The sequence below is a fragment of the Pempheris klunzingeri genome, chromosome 13 (genome assembly GCF_042242105.1).
Source record: "Pempheris klunzingeri isolate RE-2024b chromosome 13, fPemKlu1.hap1, whole genome shotgun sequence".
In the NCBI taxonomy this organism is placed as follows: Eukaryota; Metazoa; Chordata; class Actinopteri; order Acropomatiformes; family Pempheridae; genus Pempheris; species Pempheris klunzingeri.
Window position 1 is genome coordinate 15,187,565 of NC_092024.1, and position 16,496 is coordinate 15,204,060.

The 16,496-nt window shown below is 38.9% G+C and overlaps 3 protein-coding genes across 3 annotated transcripts; 1 reads left to right on the forward strand and 2 right to left on the reverse strand.

Moving 5' to 3' along the window:
* Positions 1-10: 10 nt before the first annotated feature.
* On the reverse strand, positions 11-4,916 carry klhdc2 (kelch domain containing 2). Its single transcript, XM_070841851.1, has 14 exons — positions 4,850-4,916; positions 3,979-4,265; positions 3,786-3,865; positions 3,574-3,691; positions 3,306-3,418; positions 3,023-3,107; positions 2,583-2,666; positions 2,380-2,460; positions 2,193-2,251; positions 1,908-2,017; positions 1,749-1,821; positions 1,543-1,630; positions 1,383-1,435; positions 11-1,285 (listed from the first exon to the last, which is right to left on the reverse strand). Exons 2-14 carry the CDS (start codon positions 4,255-4,257, stop codon positions 1,162-1,164), a joined length of 1,347 nt encoding a protein of 448 aa, XP_070697952.1. The 5' UTR covers positions 4,258-4,265; positions 4,850-4,916; the 3' UTR covers positions 11-1,161.
* A 723-nt stretch (positions 4,917-5,639) lies between these two features.
* On the reverse strand, positions 5,640-10,247 carry pole2 (polymerase (DNA directed), epsilon 2). The gene is made up of 19 exons (XM_070842675.1): positions 10,177-10,247; positions 9,557-9,657; positions 9,371-9,446; positions 8,914-8,991; positions 8,686-8,779; positions 8,493-8,567; positions 8,247-8,330; positions 8,090-8,146; positions 7,932-7,980; positions 7,756-7,828; positions 7,404-7,576; positions 7,210-7,299; positions 7,053-7,107; positions 6,901-6,960; positions 6,734-6,811; positions 6,477-6,585; positions 6,067-6,243; positions 5,877-5,944; positions 5,640-5,759 (listed from the first exon to the last, which is right to left on the reverse strand). Exons 1-19 carry the CDS (start codon positions 10,245-10,247, stop codon positions 5,741-5,743), a joined length of 1,587 nt encoding a protein of 528 aa, XP_070698776.1. The 3' UTR covers positions 5,640-5,740.
* Positions 10,248-10,823: 576 nt separating this feature from the next.
* On the forward strand, positions 10,824-16,481 carry LOC139211959 (kelch domain-containing protein 1). The gene is made up of 14 exons (XM_070842392.1): positions 10,824-10,912; positions 11,242-11,387; positions 12,060-12,130; positions 12,386-12,503; positions 13,430-13,542; positions 13,789-13,876; positions 14,038-14,121; positions 14,208-14,288; positions 14,425-14,483; positions 14,759-14,868; positions 14,965-15,037; positions 15,173-15,257; positions 15,687-15,739; positions 16,105-16,481. The coding sequence occupies exons 2-14, from the start codon at positions 11,280-11,282 to the stop codon at positions 16,244-16,246; spliced, it is 1,185 nt and encodes a 394-aa protein (XP_070698493.1). The 5' UTR covers positions 10,824-10,912; positions 11,242-11,279; the 3' UTR covers positions 16,247-16,481.
* The last annotated feature ends 15 nt before the right edge of the window (positions 16,482-16,496 follow it).

Here is a 16,496-nt window from a genome sequence, read left to right on the forward strand (position 1 = left end):
ATGTATATATATATATAAATAAAAACAAAAAATTAAGATTGCTGTGGCTCCAGAGTAGATAGTCTTGCGTAACAAAGCACTAGTTTTAGGTCTGTGAGAACTTAACCTACCCAAGATCTGGCAAACACCTCTATTAAAGATCATCCAAATATGAGTCATAGAAATCAATAAAGCAGCAACTTCCCTAAAAGAATCCGCAATGTTAAAGCAAACCTGTTGCACCAATGCATTTAGTGTTAAGACATAGGACGCATAATTTAAGTTGGCTAAATTTTTGAGAAAGACCACTGAAACCGCCATTTCTAAAAATGTGCTGTGTTGGTTTAAAGGACCAGAAATCTCCCCTTGATACTTGGGGGTCAAGTTACTTATAACCACAGCATGTAGTGTAATCTTACGGGGGAGAGGGAGTTTGAGAAAACACAAAAAACCAAACTCCTGCCCACTTTTCAACCAGTACTTTTTTCAGTGGTCTTCCTGTGAAGCTGAAACATTAGCATGGGATTTTCTGTCCATTATTCTCAACTGAATTGGTATCTGCTCTGCACTGGCTGGAACAATCTTGGCATCAGATAACAAAGAAACATTTTCTGTTAGTCCTGATCAGCAAAATATCTCTGGAAACATCCGTTTAACACAGAAACACTGTCATGGCTTCACTTTACTTGCATTTACTAAATGCTGAAGAAAAGTGGTTTTAATCAAGGCTTCTTGCTTCAGAACAGAAGTAGCGATCCATTTATCATAAAATGCGGACATTAAAACCATGCTCTTAATGTTTTAAGGTTTTCAATAATGAAAAAAACCAAACGGTCCTCCTGAAGAATCATTTTGAGCAAAGAAAGCTGAACAGAGACTAACCCAAAATGAATGCAGGTCTTCTGCTTTCTCTTAGATACTGTGCATCACCTGCACTGCTACTTGACTAAAGATTCTTTGGGGATTGTCTGTTAACTTTACTGTGCCAGTCAGGAGCCATTTTTAACAGTTCCACAGCTGTTCACTATTGCTTGGAGGTGTTTTTTTTTTGTTTAATTATGCAAGTGTCCACACACATTAAACTAATGCTTGAATAGGACTACCTGCTTTTAAAGCAACACTCATCTTGTCCGTACAAACATATTTTCTGGTAATCCTCCGGACAGGAGTGATGGTTTCTTCTTAGGAGCCCAGCGTGTTGACGTGTGACATTCTCTGTTTGAGGCTGTGCAGAAGGTGTTTTGGCAAGCAGTCCCAGTAACTAGACAGACGCTCCCTATGCTGCAGGACGGCCTCCATACAGAACCTAGAGAATGGGGACAGGCAAATATGAGCGCAGAATAATAAAACAACACTGCAGGGTGTAAAAGAAATCCACATTGTAGAGCATCGTCTTTGCTCACCGAACTAATGATTTGGGCTGAACGTTGAAAACCAGTAACTCGTTGCTGTGAGCCTGTGAAGTTAAAAAAAAAACTGGTGAAATTCAGTTTTTTTTTTTAAAAAAAAAGCAGCTTTTAATGTGTTAAATAGTGTTATGTTAAGACATAACTTGCAGCTTACAGCTCTGTGATGAGACAACAGGTTGTTGGAACACCCTCCAAACACAAACACCTCCCCGTCAGGACCGGAGCACGCTGTGTGCCACAGCCTGCAACACAGTGTAAGAACACCCCCTAAATGAGCGGCCATCCCCCACAGTCATTCCGCTGAGACTTAATCTAGAAGCACACAAAACATTAGTTTTCACATTTAGGTGAGTAGATTACCTTGGTCTCTCTGTGTGACTGTGCTTGAAAGGCTTCCATTCGTTTTTGCTCACATAGTACAGCCAAGCATCACCTGGAAAGCAGATAATATCTTCCTGAGACCAGGGATCATTTTGAAGTGGCTATCATTAGTAGCTGCTATAGAAATGTCAGACTCACTCAATGTCTCTCTCTCAGTGGTGAAACCTCCAAATAAGAAGATGTGGTCTGGCGACACAGGAGTGAAGGAGTGCCAAGACCGGCCCACAGGACCCTGCTGGGGAACGCTCCTACAAGGCAGGGAGGGTCAGAGAGAATGTTCCAGTGTGTTTAGAGGATAACTGGGTCAATCATTCTTGTCCCGTCATTTACGAAAATTCTCCTGGTATTACGATGCGTTTTAACTATCGTCTTCCAAGATTATTCCGTGGTGAGATCCATGAAAATGAAAAGAACACTGCTTACATTTCGTGCCACTCCCATGTATCCAGGTCAATGTAGTACAGGTCATTTAGTCTGTAGTTCTGTGGACCAAAGGACAGGGAGATGGGAGTTGGAATTAGACACTTAGGTAGGCGATGTCAACCGTGTGACAAGAATTACCAACAAAGGGACTAAACACATCTTGAATTCTCAGTTTTATGTGCCTTACCTTGTATCGTCCTCCGAACACGTAGCCTCTGTTACCAACTGTGGCACAGGCATGAGCCGCTCTGGGTGACGGGGTGTTCCCCTACATCAAGCCATATCAAGAGAGGAAAGTAGACAATGACAAATAATTGTCAATATTGTTTATGAATGTGTGTGTAATGTTATGTTGTGTGAGGTGAAATTGGTGTGTGTGCATGTGTTTACCGTGGTGATGGGCTGGCTCCACGTACATGTCTCCAGGTCCAGGATATGGATGTGGTTGTTCCAGCCTCGACCAGGGCTGTCCCACTACAGCAGCAAAAAAATACACTTGTTTTTTAACTCAAATTTTATGTTGTGTCTTTACAGGGAAGCGACTCTGGCTTTTAAGCTACAACTTGGTATGAAAGAGACAGAGTTTCTTTTAAATCTAATTAAATGTATTGAAATACACGGATTAAAAGATGCAAAACTTGGAGTGCCTTGGTAGTCGAGTGGTTGCAACTGTCCAGTTTGGCCCTGGAACTAAACCGACCACCTTTGTTGCATGTCATTCCCCTCTGTTTTCTGTCAACCTCCACTGTGACCATCAAATAAAAGCAAAAATCACTAAAAATGATCAAAATGCAATTAGAGGTTAGTGTAAAGAATTTTTGTTTACAAACCATAAGTGAAGACGATTCATCATATTCAAAAGTCCCTTGATGAGCTCCTTGTGCAGCGTAGCCGTAGCCCCCAAAGAATATAAGTCTGTGGAAACAATATCAGACAAGCTTACTTAAATTTCTCTCCATACATAACTGGGTCTGCTCGTGTGTATCTATTATTGTGTATAAATACTAACACTCAGGAAACCCAATTAATTTTCAGTTCATTTGTGACACACTGTGGCAAAAGGACGTTTCATCGTTATGTCAGCAGGGAAATAAAAATGTCATCATCCCTTACCTGTTTTTCTGAACCCAGCACCCTAGCTTGTCCTTGGAGGATGGAGGGAGTCCTTTAAGATCCCTCATTTCCTCCCAAACAAGGTTGGGAGCTCTCAGGGGCAGGCGGTAAATCTGCAAAGCAAAGCACAGCACAGAACACAAGAGATTGATAGAAGATAATCACAAACAGCAGGCTGACCTACCTCAAAGTCTTTAAACATGACGCAATCATTTGAAAATAACTCAAGATGTGGAGAAATTTGCATGAAGTAAGACACAAACTGTACCCTGTTTGTGTTTCCCCTGGCGTGATGACCTCCAAATAGGTAGAGGACTCCATCAACACACACCCCACAGCTGCCTGACATGGATGTGTGCAGGTTACCTCCGGCCACATGCTTTGTCCTGTGAACATTCAGGGTTTTGTCTATTAAAATAACATACATTTAGTGCTGATGACAACAGTATCATTATGCAACTTGGATGTAACGGCTATTACCATACTCCTGACTCCATGTTGTATGCCCAGATCTCAATTCTTGGAAGATACAAGTCGAAGAATCCATGGTTTTGAGCATTCTTGTACAAAGAGGGAATAAAATGTAATTTAACTAAATAGCAAACTGTTAAGAAAACAGTATAAATGTGATAAAACTGCAGTTTTTAGGACGAACATCTAATAACCTCCTTACCTTGTATCCTCCCCACACATACATGATGTTTCTGTCCACTACTGCTATATGACCACTGCGCTCAGCTGGGGCATCCAACTCAAACGACTCAGATGCTTCAGTGTCCAAAGGCTGTTCATCCTCCACCTCCTCTTCATCATCTTCCTCGTCCTCATCCATATCGTCATTCACCATCCAGGCAAACATTCTGTCATCTTCATCTCTATCCGAGTCATTGTCATCCTCTCCGGCTGGAACATCTTGTATGTCTTCCTCCACCTCTGCCAGTCTCTCTGCCATGTCAGTCCCTTGTGTGTTATCAGGGGAAGAAGCCAGAAAGACAAATCATCTAGTTAGTTAGGTTAGTGCTGATAGGATTATTCGATTATGCGCGCTGATCAGTTTTTCCAATAACCTAAAAATAGGACGCAGGAAATATGAAAACGATTCAAAACATTGGATGTCAGGAAATGACTGCACGTTAAATCCATAACTTACCGTCAACTTTTCAGCCTACGTCGCTTTGTTAGCTAGGTTAATTCAGCTGGCAGCACGATTAATTATTGACCTACTTTGCTAGCTTAACTATTTAGGTTAATAAAATTAACGCTAGCTGTTAGTGTAGCCTTTCTCTTAGAGGAAACGCGTACTAGAGGATCAGTTTAAGTTGTATATTTGCTTAAAATGCCCTAATTTACGTGGACTAGCGAGCACCAAACAGCTGTTCGTCAGTGGATGTGCTCACTGCCATTAGCTTCACAGTGTTTGTGAACACTTCGACCACTCTGTGTGACAAAGACCCTAAAACCATAGTGGCCATGTTGATGTCGAAGCTAACATACATGCAAATTCAGTTCTGGGTAAAATGTATTCGCACTTGTAGCAGCCTTACCTTGCTATTAGATGTTTGTTTTTCCTGCAAAATACAAATAGCTGTACGCCATTTAATTGAGGTCATCACAGGCATTCTGGGGGCACGACCGGAAGTTATTGTCTTCTTCACGTCGCCATCTTGGTGAGGTCAGGGACGATATAGAAAATGGTACATTTTTATTAAGTTATTAGAGTATCTTACCAAAGATACTCTTAATATTATTTTCATTATCAATCATTATTATCATTATATCATCATTATTTATTTATAAGTTATTAGAGTATTATTGGTAAGATATTCTAATAACATGTTAAGTTTGACGTTGACAAGTGATTTCATGGTAAAAGTCTCACCTCTCATTAAGGGTGTATACATACTTGCGGATATGAAAAATAATGATCCTAATGTGGAACTAAATTACGAGTGCAATGTCATTAAAAAATTAAAAAAAATAGTCTATCTTGCTTGTGTAGTTTATACACAAAGTTCGGATTAAAAATTACACTAAATTAGTCTCATCTACCAAGCTCATTTTGATTGCAATGCATAACTTATTTATTTTAAATAACTTTTTAAGTCATCCAGAAGTTGTTGAAATAACATCGTCCCTAAATCAGCCTCCGGTGGTTAAGTGTGAGGTTTTTGAGTCAACCGTCTCCCGTCTGCTGCCAACACAGGGGAAACCAAGTAAGAAGAAGCTGCTGGGGCACAGAGTGACTTCACTGCAGGTCCAGATGTTCAGTACAAAGAATAAAACCTTTATTATTCATGACAGAACACACATAGAAAAACATACAAAATAAGACACTACAATAATTTGGTTACTAGTCAATTTTCAGCATATACTATCATACAAAGGCAATGTACAAAACAACTGAAATGGATCCATTTCTAAATTCGTGGGTTTCTTTAGAGTCCTTGAAGTTTGCTGTGAACACATAAGAGCACAACCGATTAGTATGAACATTAATTGATGGTTGAAAGGACACTTATCTGTAGTGAATGATGTGTAAAAGAAAAGTGAGACTTCAAGAACACATCCCACCTGTCCTCCACAGTTCTGTTGGATGGGTAGTACACCTTAAATGTGAAGCCACTTCTTGGGAATGAGCCCTGTACAAATTAATGATTGACAATTTAATAAATAGTACATGAGTCCAAGACCAGCTGGAACAATAGTTTAGCATCTTCTATCATTTTTAGGGCCCTAACTTAGGTGTATTCAAGTTTCTTACCGGGTTAACACAAAGGCAGTCTGTGTTTGCGATGCTGAAAGGGTCATATTTGTCTGCGAAGATGATGACATCAGGGACAGGGTAGGCACGCAGGGAGTAGTCGTACGCCCAGAATACAGGACTGACATACAGAGGCAGAGGAGTCAAGTGACCCTGGGATAGGATGGTCTTAACAAACTGGGGAGAGGACGAGGGAAATGACAAGATAATGTATTCACAAACATAAAAGAACATTAAGTAGATCGCCAACATCTTTGCAGCAACAACTCACTGCTTAAGAGGCACCTACAGTGCAAAAAATAACACTTATAGTACTATTTACAAGGAAATATAAAACCTCAGACAACACAGCTAGTAATACTGTAATTTCACTCAAGTATGAAGATTGGTTCAGAGAAGCCGAAACTCACATGGTTTGGAATGTCAAGATTGTTGTTGGGCAAACGGACGCAGTTCCTGCACATCTTATTGACAAGATCTTCCCTGATAATGACAATCTCCTGGCTGCAGTATTGGATTCTGACAGGAGAAGCATGGCAGGTCACTTTTAGTTTCTAAAGTCACTAGTCCATTCAAAAATTTCTCAAAGGCTTACAAATCAACCTTGTGTACACCAAAACCCTGATCGCTTGACAAAGACATTAAATAAATACCTCATATGTTTTACCTGCATGGATTAGTAGTGAACACGGAAAATGGCACCCTCTGTCTGAACTCCTCCGTGATGTGATCTGCCAAGGGAGGTCTGAGGAAACATATTTATCCCCATTTGTCCAAACCACTGAACAAAACTCACATAATGTTGTTAAAAAACTGATATCTCTGAAAGCTTACCTTGGAAGAATGGTGCCTGGACCAGGGTCTTCAGGGCCAGGAACAAACACAAAGCGACTACTGCAGGTGTAGGATGAACATGTTGAAACCAAACATATTGTAACTTGAATGATCAGGAGCAGACTAGACTATCAAGCTTTATTAGATCGTACCTGCTGTGAATGCTGGGATGTGAACATATGGCATCAGCAAGAGCCTTCAGTGACTCTAAAAAAGATAGAAAAATGAATTGGATTCTGTCTAGTCTCTTTTTTTACAGAGGTGAAAATCTACAGTATGTTATGAGCAATGAAGACCCCAAAGTCTCACCTTTGAGTGATTTGATCTGTGTTTTTCCATACGGGGCAGAAGAGAAGTTACCACACAAAATGAAACAGGTGGGAGGCATTGTAGCATAGCCTGTTAATAAAAACAAAGTGATGCTACACATGATTGGTGTCCTATAAAGTGCATATTCTTGGCCTGTAATATCTATGAGTTACAACTATGATGCAATACCAGACCTGAGAACATGATGTTGAGCTTTTCCATCACCTCAACGCTGTCCAGCCACACATCAGAAACAATCACAAACATGGCGTCCTCGTTCTCCTGCTCCAGCTGCTTCAGCTTGGCTGAAGCTTTCACCGAAGTGGTGGATGGACCACCAAAGAAGTTCACATCGCCGTAATATGCCCTGGCATAAAAGCAAGAATCACATAGTGAGGGTGCCTGTCTGGTTCACAATTGTAAAGATGTTTGATTTCATTACTTGAGACAAGAATATTTTACATGTTTGCTTTCATGCTACTTCACAGACTTGTCACTGCTTGCAAACAAGGTAAAATGGTACATTTTATCTTCCAGTTCACTGACCTTGTGCCTGATGACGACTCTGTTGGTGGAAACCCGAAGCCATTGACGTGAAAAACAGAGTCCTCGTACCAACCTACAGGGCAAATTAAAAAAACGTATTTACAGTTTTTATCTAATTACATATTCGCTCTTTTCATTTTCAGTTATTACATTTGTACTAGTGGTTGTCATCTTACCCTCTGCCAGTACAAAGCAGGATTCTGTGTACAGGCCATTATGAAACTGGTGCGAAACTTATTAAGGAAAACCAAAAATTAAAATTAAATTAAAAGCAACAAATAATCGTAAAGAATAGCTTTTGCTGACAAGCTTCTACAAACATATGAAAGGATATTGCTTTGGACATGTCCAGCTGTACTGTTCCACTTGGGTCCTCCAGGTAAAATTTACCCTTAAAAAAAAAAAAATATCAAGAAATATTTTAGAAACTAGATTGAAACATACATTGTACCGAAAAACAGACCTCCAAGAACTTTTCTTATGTAACTCACCTCTTTCAGTTGTGTGATCATCCCCAACACAATCACCTCTCCCAGTTTAGCAGTGCTACCGAGCAATGCTTCAATTGTCTTGAGCTAGAGAAGACAAATCACAAAATCATGTTAGTCAAAAGCAAAACAGTAAGAGGTGTTTCATTTTCAATCTCCAACTACTAAAGGAAAGCTCAATATGGATGAGTGCAATTTCTGAAGTATATAATGACCATTACTGCACATGATGGTCTTAATATTTGTTACCTGAAATTTGTTTTGACCCTCTTCAACAGCAGCTCCTATCACAGGTGGGGTGAAGAGCTCATGCCGATGTATACGCTACAAAAAATACATCTATATGAATACAACATGCCAGCTACACATACTGGAAATAGCAGCAAAGAGGATGGGTCAGCTCCCTGGTTTGAAAAAACAATAACAAACGGAGCTCACAGACCTGTTGTAAGATGGTGTAACGCTCCCTGAAGAGTTCAGCTTTGTCTTTGGCCAAACCACACAGACTGGGGGCTGGATGGCTCGTCATATCAATGCTGAATGAAAAAGCCAGAATTAAAAACTTTTAAAACTTTGCCTGTAAACAACAGTAAAGCACAAGATCTGCAGTATATGTAAGGGTATAAACTTTTACAGTTTAACACAAGCAGCAAAATCATAGTACACTCACGGTACAAATTTCTTCCGCTCCACACTGTAAATGTATCTGGGCACATCAAAGGCTCCGATGATGTTGAAAACGTTGTCTCTGGATGACAGTAAAACAACTATTAGTGAGACCCAATAAGCTGATAACAATGCTACATCTAACGGATGGCTGAATAGCCATAAAATGGAAAAAATAGCAGTGTAATTATTGCATTATTGTAATATCACTAGGATGTGACAGCAGGCCCTGAATACCCTACTCTAAACGTTCAGCTGAATGACTGTATCGCCTCTTAGTTTCTTATCCACACTCTATAACCTACCTGCTACCTAAACCTTTAGATTTGGTTTTAAAAGGCCTACTGGATATTATTGCATATTACTGCTTTGTACTCCACTAACTAACATCATGCATCATGATAAAGCCATTAAAAATACCTTCTCAACTCAAAAGATTAATATGGAAATAAAACACTTACATGATTTCATCACAAGACTGAGTGCAGTCCTGCACTGCACTTTCCACCACAGACAACTCTATCATACTAGAGGACACTGTGGGAAAACGCAAACAGTGGTTCACAACCAGCAAACACACTTTAGGAAAACACATTTTGTGTCACACACAGCACATTTGCAGAGACCAGCACTATTGCTCTACTTACATGGTTGCTTTTCCACTGCATCCAAGACCTTTTCAACAATATCATCCAGTTCAGAGGGATTGACGGACTCCAGCACCTCCACAAGGTATCTGCTGGCTTCACTGGAGCACAAAACAACAAGAAAACATGCACATGTTGTTGGTGTTTCTTCCTTTCAACTGCTGGTATAAAACTACTAAAAGCTAAGTTTCCTTAAAAGAAATAGATTTGCGCTTGCTGCAGCTTTAGAAACAATAGTTGTTAGTTGAAGTGTATGTGATGAAAGAATTTGAGATGAATCCCTTTATAGAGGTGATGTTTCATGTTAAAGAGGGTGCGAGATTAAAAGCAGTTTAAGAGCAGTTCAATTATCAGCTCAAGTGTAACAAACGTATGAAAGGTACAACGGGACACCTTCTGGCTTCACTGCAGCACAAAACAAGTAGGAAAACAGCCTGCGTCAAGTCATTACTGCTTATTTCCTGATGCCACAAGTGTAACATTACGCAGAAAGTATCGTCTAGTCTACGGAGGTGATAGATGTATTGTGTTAGGCTCTCTTGATGCACAAATAACGTTACAGCAACGTTACATTAGTAAAATTCATTTGAACAGTATTTAACCATTATTAAAGTACATACGGTCGTAGAATAAGTCCCCGCATCTTGAAGTCAGCGGACACTTTAGTCTTTATTTTGCGGGCAACATCCATGGTTGTTACTGTCCAACTCAAGACTTGGCGCTAAATGTCAACTTCCGCATGAGTTTCGTCACTTCCGCTTAGGAATCGCGCTGCCCAAACTTAACATTTTTTTTAAATCTATAATATTTTTACGTTAAATTACTTGAATGTACATATACATTATTATGTACGTTTATGTTTTGAGTTTGATATGATTGCCCTGCATTAAGTTGAAAAAATTATCATATTATTATTATAAATATATTTTAAAAAACTCCCAGTGTTGATGTTTTGGAAAGAACAGTGTTATTTTGCATTTACCTCAACATTATTAATTGTTTTAGTCGGTGTATTGTACAAGGATAGGAACAATAACTCAATAGATCAGTATTGGACTAAAAACAGATCCACTGTGTCAACCTGACATGAACAAAGTTTAAAATTACATTACTCCAAACTCTCTTGGTATATTGTTTATTTAATTTTTATATCATCATCTACTTCAAAATGGCCTATTGATATATTGAATAAAAACCAATATAATGATTTTATTTTGACAAGGGAGGAGGACCGGAAGTTGCATTTTATTTTGTAGCTATGGTGACATAGACACAGGAACTGTGAAGGAAGTGCTCTGCTTTGATGTTCACAACAACAGCAAAGAAAACATACGATCTAAAGGTCCGCGGTACCATGTGAGTATGTCTCTGTGTTTATGTGTTTTGTTTTATTATATATTATATTTGTATAATATATTTCTGTGTCGCGGACACCGTTTGTTGTTTGTGTTCACAGCTATACTATGGAACGTTAACACCCGGATGGGACGTTACGTAGGCTTCATATTTAGTACAAACAGAATAATTTACTGATTTCTTTCTGAAATTGGTAACAACACCATGAGGGAATTGCCTGTTTTATGTCAGCCCCGCTCGCAGTCTTGTGTTGCTTCCGTTTACCAGAAAGTTCTTTCTGCTGTCGAGAAAGAAGGCGACATTTTTAGACTGATTTTCTATAATTTTAGGCTCAAAGGCACGTCTTGCTAATAATAGCAGCGCAGTCATGGATTCCGAATTTGAGAAGCACTGCTCGGAGCTGGTGGCCCGGGAGAGGAGCGGACACACGGCAGTGGTGGAGGAAAACCTGCTGTATGTGTGGGGAGGTTACATGGTGAGAAACACAAACATTTTCTAATGAGCTGTCAAACGGGTTTGCAGCTTTCTTCGGGACAGTTTGTACGTACATACACTGCAGGGGTAATAGGGGCATTTAGTAGTGTATGAGCTAAAGTGATCTGGAGGTTCTTGAATACTTCCTGTGTATACTACATTTCAGATAGATATGTTCCACTTTGTGCTTCATATCCCACCACATTTATCTGACAATCAATTATTTATTTTTTTTTTACTTTTTATGATCAGAATTTTCCTGCAAAACATTGTGAAACATGATTCATGGTCACCAATAAACAATATCAATAAAGTACATGAATTCGCTAAAATTTACCACACATCAACCAGCCACAACATTAAGATGCTGCTTACATGTTAGTGTATCACAAATAATACATCAATAATAATCCAGAAATAGAAAATGTATATGCACAGTGATTATAAATGAATAATGTGCTTAACAAACACTTTTTCTTTTTTACTTTCAAGTGCATTCAACTCAAAATACCTAAAGCTGGCCTTTTCAAACTGCCTGAAAAGTTTTGTGCACATTTTCAGAATTTTGCATTGGACCCAACTGTTTTCTTTCATGTAGATGATATATTTCCATAGCAGTGAAAGGCTACTACATGTATTTTTTATGATAACAGACATGTTGTATCCTCTACAGTCAATCGCTGATGATGAAGTTTTCCTGCCGAATGATGAAATCTGGGTGTACGACTTAGAGCGAAGTGTATGGTAAGAGTATTAAACAGATTACAATGTCTGTTTGTGGTCAAAACAAAGAGTAGTAATGCATGCTTTCCCAAAACCTTTGCACCTTCTGTCCTAATTTATCTCCCACTTTGTGCTAATTTTCATACTTTTTGACACAGTCGTGTCATATTTATTTGCCAGAAGCTTTCTGCTGCCTTGTTGTTGTAAAGTGTGTCATGACACAAATTCATGTGACTAAACTAGTCACTATTCACATTTTCTAACTTTTTTTTGAAGGCAAGTGTTTCACATGACAGGGGAAGTCCCTCCCTCAATGTCTGGGACCTGCGGCTGCTCTCTGAATGGACACATGTACATATTTGGAGGGTGTGACGACAACGGACAGACCAATCAAGTGAGACCGATAACTGATGCTCCACACATTCATGACACCTTGATATGGCTTACTTCAAATGAACCACATGTTTTTTAATTTTGTGTTTGTGGTTAAATGATGACTTTGAACATTGCAAATTTCATCACCAAACTATGTGTGAAGTCTACTGAATCGATACCAAATCAATACGCTGTATGCTGCACTATGTGAAAGAGAATACGTAAGGCAGCAGGCTTGACTAAAACATTGCTTTACTAACTTTCCAAAACAAAATGTAACAAATAAATACATAGACATAAATCTATTACATTTAGTAATTAATCACTTATGATGATACAATCCATTATAAGAATAACAAATAATCATGCATCAGCAGCTTGGTAAAAAAAAACAACAACTTGATGAACAGGAATTACAACGCAAGTAAAACCATATTGTCTGTCTGACTTCTGACTTTCATTTTGGTTTTTGTTCTTTGTCTGTTTAGATGTGCTCTTGAATTACTTGTTGTACTGCTTTTGTGTGTTCTTTTGTTTAACACTTTTGTTAAACAAAAGAACACACAAAAGGTCCTTTAAGCAGGCAGGCTTGTTCTAAGCACTGTAAGCCAATCCAGAGTGGAGAAGTTTCTGTTGACAGGTCTGATCACAGTGAGCCTAGCAGTGCTCTGCTCGTAAACACCCCGCCCACATCAGTTGTAAACATAGCATTGAATTGAATTGATCGGCTTGTGTATCGGCACCGTTGTCATGATCCCCGATCTAGGAATTTAAAATAGATATAGGCCCGATATCCAATGCATTGATTTATTACTGAATTAACTGACATTCAATGAAGAGTTTCTTTTGTTGAATAGACACAATGGATCAGTGTGAACACATACAAAGGTCACAGCTTAGAGGGAAGATGACACGAAGACGTGATCCATGTTTGATTTCAAACAGATCCATTGTGTCAACCTGACAGACGGTAAATACACTTGGAGGAAGATCGTGCATGAGAGCGGTTCTGCTCCCTCACCTCGAGACAAACTCTCCTGCTGGGTTTACAATGGAAGGTAAGCACTATGAAAATGTCAGTGGTGCAAATTCAGTGTGCAGCTGTCCTCTCCTTTTCCTTTGTCACATTTTTTTTGTCCTGTATCTTTAGCTTCTCATGTCTTAAATTCATTTGCAAGCAAAAACACAACCTGTCTTGAGTTTCCTCAATCATTATTCGTTGTATGTGTTCAATTAGCTCTTATGTCTAAAGAAGAGCTAATTGTTTGGGATTTTGATCATTATCTTTGTTTCATATTCTCAAGGCTTATCTACTTTGGAGGATATGGTCACAAACTACTGACTGATCTCGATAGCAGGAACAGAAGCTTCATTGTAGATGACGCATCATGGGTAATTTTTATGGAAAAAATGACTTCTGTACATGTTTGTCATCCCAACAGGGCAGCTTAGTCATTAAAACTATTTTTAAAAAGACATCAAGTGACACATATTTGTAGTTTAGAGATCAATATTTTCTTTGTCATTTTTAAACAGTATCTTGTTGGTTTCAGGTGGAAGATGTCTTCTGGGGATGGAACAACGAGGTTCATATATTTGACCCCATGCAAGCCAGTTGGAGTGAACCACAGACACATGTGAGAGAGTTAGAGTGTGATTTGTGCTTTTATTCACTGAATTCAAAAGCCTCAGATGATTTTATTGAGACCTCTTTTGTTTGCAGGGGCGTGCTCCCATGCCCAGGGCCGCCCACGCCAGTGCCACAATTGGATGCAGAGGATACATATGTGGAGGCAGAGTCACGGTGAGATATCTACCTGCTTTTCAGTCCCTCTCATATGTCAGAACCATAGCTAGTCTACAAGAAGTTATCTGTAGCAATGGCAAGACAAAAGCATGAAGCCAAGTGGTAACTTGTCCTTCTCCTCTTTTAAATGCAGGAAACCAGGACAAGTGACATTTACTGCTTAGACCTTGAATCATGGACGTGGTCAGAAATGTATGTATGTGATTTTGATGATGCGTATGTGTGAATAATGTTATTATCCTCTGTTGGGCTTCCATCCTCAAGAATTTCATTGGAGACAGCAACACAATACACATCACCATCACAGACATTACAATTGGGCCTGCATTCATCGTACACATTTTTTAAAAGACATCACTACAAGCGTGCCCAAAAGACGTCTGTTTCAGCATTGCTATTGATATTTACAATGGCCTAATTTTTTCCTGGTTTGTCTTTGACAACATTGTGCAAAAAACGTTTTCCAGAATCCCAGTATCCACCACTCCAGTGGGCAGATCGTGGCATACGCTCACAGCAGTATCAGACAACACCATGTTCCTGTTTGGAGGTCTCAGTGTAGACTGCAAACCCATGAGTAAGAACATGCACCCACCTATGTACTTTTATTACCCCTTTTCCTCTGGTCATTGTATGTTCTTTAATTGTTTTCTTGACTATTTTTCTCAATCAGGTGATGGGTGGGTGCTTGATGTTGAAACAAAGAAATGGAGAGAGGTCGAGCATCCCTTTAAGAACAAGCCAAGGTAGCAACTTACGAGTATTAACAAATCATGCAACCAAAACATATGGGTTTTACATTTGTTCCTCTATATAAGAGTTAGAGAGTGTTACTGTAAATTGTGGGAAGATTTTAAATAGAATCTTCTCCCCTGTCAAAGGCTGTGGCACACAGCGTGTCCAGGCAAGGACTCTGATGTGATTGTGTTTGGGGGAAGTTGCGACTACATCCTCCTTGTCGACACTGTAAGTATCATAGTGGCACTTCAGAAGCTGAAAAATGGATGTGATATAATTCCAATTTTACAGACCTTTGGAAATATCACACAAACAAAACCTCTTAAAAAACCTATAAAGCCTCTTGAATTCACTCCTTAATACAGTAAATGTATTCTGGTGCTGTTTAGTGTCTGTGTACATATCAGAGAAAACCTGTATGAAATTCAAGCGCATTGAACTTTCCCCATAAATAACTTTATTATGTAGTGAAAAGTATAGTGCACATAAAAATCTACCCTGTAATATGTCTATGTACAGTATACCAGTTCATAGAAGACATTTAACAAAAAGGAACATAGGCCCCACGTCTTTGACAGGAAGTACTTTCTGCTGAATAAATAGTCTTGTGAAAAATTACAGAACTCAAAGTGCACCTTTACAAACTTTTTTTTTCAGGGTCACTGCAATGATGCACTTGTTTTCCAGATGCAGCCATATCCTCTGTTCAGGTAAAAAAAAAGAAATTCATCCGTCTCTAAGAGATCAGTTTATTAAATGACCTACAGAAAGAAAATTCAAATAATTTTACAGCAGAAATAGATAGATAATATAAACATGGTTTGAATAAGTTGTTGTAATTAATTAACAATGGCTGCACAACATTTAGATGTGTCGGCTCCAGCACCTTGGTAATTATGATAACAGTTTCACATGTGCTTCTCCTGTTATGGCAAGCAAAAATATCTGCTCTGAAAAGGTCTATCTCTCTGTCGGTTGTGCTAAATTTAGATTAATTACTTCTCCTTTTCATATCTTATCATTATCTTTCTCCCAAGTTTGAAATGGGAAATGACGAGACTCTTTCTTCTGACAGGATTTGTGAAGATTATATTGCCAAGAATGTGAGGAACTTTGAGATGCTCAGAAATCAGCTTCCTCTCCTGCCGCTCAAACTACTGACAGCAGTACAGAGGAGGATATCTTTCTACAGGCCTTCAAAGAAGCAAAAATATTAATGAAAAAAATGTCTTAATTGCCAAAAACAATGCATTATCATGCATTTTTTATTTAAGTACTGTACTCACTTCCGTGTGAACATCTCAGTCACACTGTGCATGTAGCGTTTTTATTTTTTAAATATATTGTACAAAATATTTGTGTTATATTTTATTGTTTTACAGATGCAAGTATTATTTTTCAATCTGCCTGCTATAATCCTCTTACAAACTGTTCCAGTGATGACTGTGATGATTAAATGGCACATCT

Excerpts from the sequence above, each read along its gene's own strand:
- klhdc2 (XM_070841851.1), bottom strand. The coding sequence starts at position 4,257 with ATGGCAGAGAGACTGGCAGAGGTGGAGGAAGACATACAAGATGTTCCA. Across the intron at positions 2,252-2,379 it reads TGTTCGGAGGACGATACAAG|AACTACAGACTAAATGACCT; the intron begins GTAAGGCACATA and ends TTTGGTCCACAG. Across the intron at positions 2,018-2,192 it reads ACATGGGAGTGGCACGAAAT|GAGCGTTCCCCAGCAGGGTC; the intron begins GTAAGCAGTGTT and ends CCTGCCTTGTAG.
- pole2 (XM_070842675.1), bottom strand. The coding sequence starts at position 10,247 with ATGGATGTTGCCCGCAAAATAAAGACTAAAGTGTCCGCTGACTTCAAG. Across the intron at positions 7,829-7,931 it reads CTGCTTTGTACTGGCAGAGG|GTTGGTACGAGGACTCTGTT; the intron begins GTAAGATGACAA and ends TTTGCCCTGTAG. Across the intron at positions 6,586-6,733 it reads TTCACTACTAATCCATGCAG|AATCCAATACTGCAGCCAGG; the intron begins GTAAAACATATG and ends TTCTCCTGTCAG.
- LOC139211959 (XM_070842392.1), top strand. The coding sequence starts at position 11,280 with ATGGATTCCGAATTTGAGAAGCACTGCTCGGAGCTGGTGGCCCGGGAG. Across the intron at positions 12,504-13,429 it reads ACAACGGACAGACCAATCAA|ATCCATTGTGTCAACCTGAC; the intron begins GTGAGACCGATA and ends GATTTCAAACAG. Across the intron at positions 15,038-15,172 it reads CCCTTTAAGAACAAGCCAAG|GCTGTGGCACACAGCGTGTC; the intron begins GTAGCAACTTAC and ends CCCCTGTCAAAG.